Source organism: Toxotes jaculatrix, chromosome 1 (genome assembly GCF_017976425.1).
Source record: "Toxotes jaculatrix isolate fToxJac2 chromosome 1, fToxJac2.pri, whole genome shotgun sequence".
In the NCBI taxonomy this organism is placed as follows: Eukaryota; Metazoa; Chordata; class Actinopteri; family Toxotidae; genus Toxotes; species Toxotes jaculatrix.
In genome coordinates, this window is record NC_054394.1 from 240001 (window position 1) to 248409 (window position 8409).

At 40.6% G+C, this 8409-nt stretch overlaps 1 protein-coding gene across 1 annotated transcript in view; it reads right to left on the reverse strand.

Annotated features, from left to right (window-relative positions):
- si:cabz01068815.1 (solute carrier family 51 subunit beta) overlaps positions 1-3574 on the reverse strand; it is a 6106-nt gene extending 2532 nt beyond the window's left edge. The window contains exons 1-3 of the mRNA XM_041030650.1: positions 3492-3574; positions 1801-1842; positions 1326-1709 (exon numbers count right to left, since the gene is read on the reverse strand). Coding sequence (XP_040886584.1) covers positions 1326-1709; positions 1801-1840 — 424 coding nt within the window. The 5' untranslated portion in view covers positions 1841-1842; positions 3492-3574. The remainder of the gene's footprint in view (positions 1-1325; positions 1710-1800; positions 1843-3491) is intronic.
- Positions 3575-8409: the final 4835 nt, after the last annotated feature.

The window sequence follows — 8409 nt, forward strand, 5'->3', positions numbered from 1 at the left end:
CTACTCTACATTGTCCCTAGACGTGAGTGTGTGCATGTGTGGTTGTCTTTCTTTGTGTGTCAGCCCTGCGATTGACTGGCGACCAGTCCAAGTTATACCCCGCCTCTCGCCTGTAGTCAGCTGGGATAGGCTCCAGCTCCCCCGCGACCTTGACGGATCAAGCGGTATAGAACATGGATGGATGAAGCAACAACAACACTGGCATTTTAGCAAGTCTGTTAAAACTGGAGTAATTCATTTTTTCCCACATAGGGGCAGTAAAACAAGCTAAAAACACCAACACATAATCTTCTACAGTTGTTATGGATAACTTGTTAGCAAATATGTTTGCAGCCTGAGACAGCTAGGAGACATAGTAGTATTCAGTAACATTATAAACATGATTATATGATTACATGATTGGAGTAGTGTTGGTGTCCAGTATTAAATATTTTGATCTCTATCAAATCCTGAAGGAAATATCTGGCTCTTTAACTACTAAATGCTCCACTTTGTTCACGAGCTGCTCTCTGACTGTGTCTGTCTGCTGTTTGCTCCTGAGCAGGTAGTGGACAGAGGCTTTCTACAGCTTTTTCTCTGAAAACAGCTGCTGCTGTGGCTGAAAACAATGCTGAATAGTACATCTACAGCTAAACAGGAAAAATGCTAAAACACTGAGGAGAGCAGAGTGGAATAATAATTATTTTTACATTACACATAGTGTATTTGATCCATTATTGATGTGTAAATATTGATTACAGCAGCTTTAACTAAGATCAGATTCAAGATGTTTTCTTCCATTAACCTATAATATAATATGCACCACTATCTTTATCAAGTGTAGGCTGATAAAACATCAGCTTTAAAGTTTCCTCTACAGCTTATTAATCACAATTAAAATAAATGAGGTAACATTTCCTGACAGATGAGGACACAGTGAAAGTACATACACAGCCCTTCTCTACAATATAGAAGTCCAGTTTCAGCCCTTTCATTTTAAGAATGGTGTACAATAAAAGTACAGTATGTATGATGTTGGAGTGTATCATCTGCAGTGATGGGAAGTAACTATGTATATACTGTATACTCAAGAGCTATGTGTACTTTACTTGAGAATTTCCATTTTATACTGCTTTATACTTCTGCTCCTCTACAATTCAGAGGCAAATATTGTACTTTTTACTACACTACATTTATTTAACAACTTTTGTTACAGGTTTCTTTGCAGATTAACAATACAAAATATAGTCAACAAACAAATTATGATGTATTATTATAGATTATGATGAGATAAGACTTATTGCAAATAGTCACCCTTTCTGTTCCTATAATCCTCCCCAACTTACGGAGTTTTTCCTGGCAGATGTCCCCCTCATCCAGAGCTCTCCACTTTGAATGTTTGCTGTTGTAAGTCAGAGTCAAACGTTGGCCATCTAGTGACAGGAGCATTGACGTGTTCCTGCTGATCAGTCTGTCCCTGTCACAGTCCCACGTTAACCTTGCAGTATCCACATCTGTTCCCTGGCAGGACAAGGTCTGGACTGGCTCAGTGTGCTGGGCCGACAAACATCTGGATGATGCAACACACATTAGCATTCCCTGAGCGATCCAGACCCACTGTTGCCCCTCTGAGTCCAGGTTGCACTTCTTCAGCAGGACTTCACCTGTAGCAGCTGAGTCTTCCAGACACAGGCTGTGCTGGGTGTTGTAGATCATGAATGCCCTCCCCCCTGTGGGAGTTGGGAGAGTGACAGGTTCAGATTAAATGATGCTAATAGATAAATCAGTCATAAATGAAATCTGAATGAAACATCAATTTACCTGACAGGAGGAGAAACAGCATGATCCAGACATCAAACATATCTAAAAAAGATGGGGCATTGTTGTTAGAAATCAGAGCAATTTCAACATTTTCTTTAAAAACTTGGGAAAGAAAGTGGGCTAATTTTTAGTCTGTGACGTGATGGCAGGAGCAGAATCCGGTGCTAAAAACACGATTTTCTCTGAAATGTATCTAGTTCCTGTAAATACTGTGCAGTGTGAAATTGTGTTCTGAAAGAGTACATATTAATTGTGGCGTTTGTCAGGGTTTAGTCCTGGTCCTCATTCTTTTCAATTCAGTTCCATTCAGTTCAGTTTTATTTATATAGCTCCTTCCACAATCAAAAATGTCTCAAAGCGTTTTACAGAGACCCAGAGCCTGACTCCAGAGCAAGCACTTAAGGTGACAGTGGCAAGGAAAACCTCCCTTTTCTGCTCAAGGAAGAAACCTTGAGCAGAATCTGGCTCCTATAGGGGACCCTCCTGCTGATGGCCGGGCTGGATGAAAGGAGGAAAAGGAGGAAGACAGCTGGGAATGGAGGAGAGGAGGAGAAGGACATGCAGCGTACAAAACCCGGGCCAGGGCCAGCATTCAGATTACAGAACAGTTAATGGATACTGTGTGCTCAGCAGATTAACGCAGCACAGAAGCAAAAAGCTCTCATAATTGGTAATTTGTCTGTACATTGGGTTATCAGCCACTATGCAGATTACAAGCAACTCTATATCTCTGCTTCACAGGACAATCTGAGTTGTGTCCATAATCTACTAATCTACATTTCACAAATCAGTCAAAATTTTCTTCAGTTAAATAAAGAAAAAACAGACAACAGGTCTGGAGAAAACCTAATTTCACATTTTCTCATCAGTGCAAAGTGTACATCTGAGACTAAGAATCTGCAGGTAATCACTAAAGTGGTTCTTTAACCCTTAAAAAACATTGCCAATGCTCTTCGGCGACAATTGTGTAAAACCTATTTAGGTGTTTGAGAACAGCCAGGTTCAGAGGAGTTTGCAGTATTTGTACAGCACTGACTAGTGTCTGCAGGTCTTTCTCTCGGGCTGCAGGTGTAACTTCCACCAATCAGAGGGTGGAGCAGGAGAATGAGAAATGAAACTTTGGTCAGCTTTTAACGAGTCGTCAATTTTTGCTCTTACTGGTTAACTAGTAAAGCAAATTTTAAGTTGATATCCCGGATATGGAATAAATGTTAAAAAGGCTTTCAATACAGTTCATTAGTTAACTAGTGAGACTTTCAGCATTACTGGGTTAGTCCAGAGGCCACTTGTGTGTAAAAACTGACTAGTTTGGATTTAGGTGATACTAGTGCGGTGCCTGGTGTAACTAGAAAAAATAAAAAGTGCCACTACCTGCTGAAAAAGAGGGACAAGTGTGACCAACTGTCCAACTAGTGGAGGAAGCCGCCGTCTGACATCAAGGATATGGAATCAATGCTCAAACTATTTCCACGAAGCTCTAACAATCCCATGAGCCCACATAGGTGAAGATTAACATGGAAGACACAACTTTACCCTCACCAAGAATTTAAGTCCAAAAAGCTTTCATCAATCATGTAAAATATTGTTTACCACACACTAACCAGCACTAATCACTGAATTCATCATACCAGTGTATATTTTGTTCAACCATGAAATTGGAGCTACATGTCTTTGTAGAGTTTATTACTCACTGCTGTGATGTTCTGTCTGCGGCTGAGAGGAGAAAGAGGGCACATCTGACTGTTCAGCAGACAGACAAGAACATCTGTCCAGAGTTCATGGGGAGGAGCTCACAGGTGAGGTCATTACTCAGCTGTTTTATTCTGAACACTGAGTGTGACAAACTGACATCACACGCACTGTATACTGTGTCTATGACATTATGTGCACATGTTCATTTAGGAAAGTGTTGTGTGAACTATTTCGTGATCTCAGGTCGAACCTCTGTGAGTTGATCAGACTTTTACCTGATATTGTTCTTTCTACAAAGTTTAGACACTTAACTTTCAGGTCCTTCACCCAGTGGCTTGGTTACTGTTTAGACAGCCTTGCACTGACCTTGTCAGTACTGTTTGTGAAGGTAGGTGACTCATTGGTCAAATGCCTGCACACACACACACACACACACACACACACACACACACACACACACACACACACACACACACACACACACACACACACACAGAGAGAGAGAGAGAGAGAGAGAGAGAGAGAGAGAGAGAGCTATAACATTTGGTTGTTAAAGGATTTTATTTTTATTGCAGAGGTGTGGAGAGGTGAAGGACCGGACTCACTGAAGGAATGAGGAGGACATGTGGGCCAAATTATTCCAAACATGAGCACCACTGAGTGTCACACAAAACAATGGAAGTATGATGTGTAACACACAGAGCACAGCCAATGCACACACATTTTGAGTTTGTCACAACCAGCTGTGTGAATTCTGTTAAGCAGCACTGTCAGAGATCATTGTTGTTATTCCCTCTGCTGGACATTTTGAGTTACTGCATGGATAATGCTCTTTATGATTTCACTGATCAGATGTGAAGTTGAAGTTAAAAATCTGTGCATTTGTAAAACTGTGTAAAGTGTTTAAATTGTTTGTATTTGTGTGTAGACTAGAACACACATCTGTGTGTGCTGAAAATGATGCACCATTGTAATTTTGTAAATCTTATTTGTGTATCATGTGATACACATTTGTGACCATTTTGAGTTAAATTTCTCTCTGTATTTCTGGCACCAACAATCATGCCATGATCAAAGTCACTGAGATCACACTTTTCCACATTCTAATGTTTGATATAAACATTAACTGAACCTCCTAACGTCTATCTGCAGGATTTCATGCATTGTACTGCTGCCACATGAATGGATGACTGGATAATTACATGAAGAAGCAGGTGTACAGGTGTTCCTAATAAAGTACTTGGTCAGTGTCTATACTGGCTGGTTAAACCATTTAATAGAAATGAGGGATGGACAGAAATACCATAACTAAACAGAAACCAACTAACTCTAAAATGAACTTACAAAATTGACAAAGCATACAAACAAAAAGCCCTCTCCCAGATCTTACTGTGGCAGGTTCTTGGTACAGTCTAGACACAGACTGTATAGACATAGACATAGATTCTGCTCATTTTATTAATACGTATATGTATATGTTATGTTGTACATGGTGAAGATCTGACATAATTTTATTAATTTCATTTCAGTTGATTTTGTTTTGTTTTTTCAATTCAATGAGAGTCAGTTAAATCACAATAAAAAGTTGTTAGTAGTAGCTGCCTTGATGCTTGAACTTGCATGTGAAGTAACACACACTGGCTCCAGAAGTAAGCAATTCTCCATTGACCCCCATGTTAAAATAGCCAACTTTACAGTCTAAAAAAGCTGCGTGTAGCTGCTGCTTAGCTTGTTAGCCTAGCTGATTAGCTGTTTAGCCTTAGGCTAGTGGTTAGTGGCTGGGTTCTCGGCCGGCTGACCCATAGAGTAACTGCTTCTCCACCAAATATGGAAAGTACACTCCCACTAAAATCCAAGATGGCACAGCTCAAATGCCCATGGTTTGGCCGACTCCCCAAAACCAATGAGTGACGTCACGGGTGCTACGTCCATGTCTTATACAGTCTATGCTAAGTACAAACGAGTCATGTCTAGCTTACAAAACTTCTCTATCAAGGATAGAAACAAAAAACACACTTTGTGGTCTTACTATGTTTGTGAGGACACTTGTTGACATAATGCATTCCCTAGTACCTTAACCCTAGCCCTAACCTAAACCTGTTTCTAACCTGAACCCTAAAAGTTGCTGAAACATACCTGAGCATTAGTCTTTCACTCCAAGGTCAAACACTGGTATTTGTTTGGGAGAAGCTGGTGGCAGATGAAACGTGTGTGTGTGTGTGTGTGTGTGTGTGTGTGTGTGTGTGTGTGTGTGTGTGATTTATCATGTGCAATTAACAAGAAGCTATAATAAATCATAGCTGCTCTGTGTGTCACATGTATTAATGACTCTCTCTCTTGTTGGACAAATTAATTATTCAAGATGCACAGGCAGAGAATGAAATCACACAAGAAAACTTGCTTTCAATGTGACACAGTTGCAGAGGGAAGTCTGATGAAAGGTTATGACACACTATTATGTCTGTGTTTAGGAGGGGATGTGTTAAAATGCAGAATGTGAAGAAGAACTTTCTGCAGCAACACCATTAATATTTCAGTTCATGTATTTAGAAAACACCATTAACAACACAGTATACACAATTCACAGTGTCTGAGTTTGAACTAGTTTCACTGGGAACTGGGAACAAAGAATCGCCTCTCTGGGTAATACAATAAATGTGCTGAGCAAACATTTTTACAATAATGACAAATGATTAGTGAATGTTTCGCTCATTGAGGTTCAGGTGTTGGAATGTACCATAATAAACACAGTCAGATCATATATCATATATACAATGCTGCTGCTCTGATTCACATTTCATATGGGTCACATAATCATCCGAACCTACAGCTCTCCTCAGCTCTAAGGAGCTTTGTAGCATCTTTCATCTGTCATGATTTTCAGCCACATCAGCAGCTGCCTTCAGAGTAAAAACTTTAAAAAGCCTCTGTCCACTACCTGCTCTGCAGCAAACAGCAGACAGACACAGTGAGAGACCAGCTGCTGAACGTAGTGGAGCATTTAGCAGCTTAAGAGCCAGATCTTTTTCTCAGGAGTTTATAGAGACCAAAAACCAAGCTAACTTGCTTGCTAATAAAATCTGTGCTGTGGGTGAATGGAGTTGAAGGCGATGAGGACAGCTGCTTTCAAACCATCTGAGGGGTTCGTCCTCACCTCTGGGGAGAAATTAAAATCAGTAGCTTCATATTATGGGGCTTCTATGTGCAATTGTGGCGAGCAAGAGAGATATGATGGGGGGTGGTAGCAGATAGCGGATGGTGCAGGTCACCACAACACCCAACTAAGCAACCTAAGAAGCCCGACAACACCACCTTGGGAATTTCACCAAAGAAAATAGTTATAACCAACTGTACCAACTTCAAGGCACCCAGGTTCGTTTTACAACGGGCAGAGACGTGGTTGCAAGGCAATAATCAATATGCACTTTATTTCAAAATTGTATTAAAACACTATAAAGCACCATTCACACACAGGGGACGTGAGGAAAAAGGGGGGACCTTATCAGGGCTGAGGCTTACCGGGGGGCCAGCTTGAGGAGAGGGGTGAGGGATCCCAAATAATATACAAAAATTATCACCCCAGCCACACACACCCACGCACACGTAGTGAAAGGAACCCAGGACCAGGGGAAGCACAGGACACAGGAAGGAGGGGTAAACCACCACGCGGCACCACAACCGCCACCACCTTCAGCTCTCAACCACTGAAAAAAAGGGGACAAGGAAATAAAATTAGCAGGGTCACGCCCAAAACAGGAAAACAAATAACCAATATACAAACACTAAAAAAACAAACAAACAAAAACCCAAAAACAAAACAATAAACCAATGCTTACAAATTAACCAAAGCAACTAAGAATATCAATAACTAAACATAACATAAAACTGTTGTCAGACAGGAGAAACAGTCACAAAAAAAAAACAAAAAAAAAAAACAAAACCCAAAAAGCAAAAAACAAAATCCACCTGAATACCAGGGTTAATTGGATGACAGAATATCACAAATTAAACAGGAAAAGAAAGAAAAAGGGAAAAAAGAAAACAATAAATAAACCAGCACAGGACCTGGTTAAACATAATATTTAATAAACCAAATGACCTAATCTAATGGAGCAAAAGCTATAAGGAAAACAAAATAATCAAAAAAATAACCCAAAATCCATACTAACTAAATACAACAAGGAGAATGGGGGCATTAAATGAAGAGCAACCCCACAATGCATTCATTCAATCTTTAAAAGTCCAGGCCCAAGCCAAACGAAGCAGCCAGCAAATAGTCCTCGATCAGGCTACGTGCAATCACCCGAGGAAGAGAGAAGCGAGCGCATGTACACTCTGCGATAGTGGAGGTTAGCAGCAACCTGCGGCTAAAAAAGCAAGAGAGGGTCAAGATCGCCACTGCACCCTTTTATGTGACTCATGTGGCGATAGGCTGACGAGGACCAAGGTGAACAAAACGGTGCAAACTCGCACTGGGAGATGAAAGATGAAACATCTCATCCTGTTACACACTTTACTTTTTCAGCTGTAATCTAATCTTAGAAATCTTGGTGTTGTATATGATCATATCAATATTTAGCCCGTTCATGTTTCTTCCATGTAGGAAACATTGGAAAGCTCAGGTCTATTGTATCACAACCAGAGCTACAAATGATTATTCACATTATCCACATTACTGCAGCTCCCTTTTCACCTTCCTCAGCAAGTTGTTTCTGGACCATCTCCAAATGGTCCAGAATGCTGCTGCAAGACTGTTGACCAGGTCCAGCAGGACAACGCACATCACACCCATCCTATCGTCTTCACAGGTCATAGGAAGGTTACAGTCTCCTCATTGCTCCACACATTATTAATGTTTTCCTCTCCTCACTGGAAATGACCAGTAATGTTTAAGTCACATGATTCATGTACGCTAAC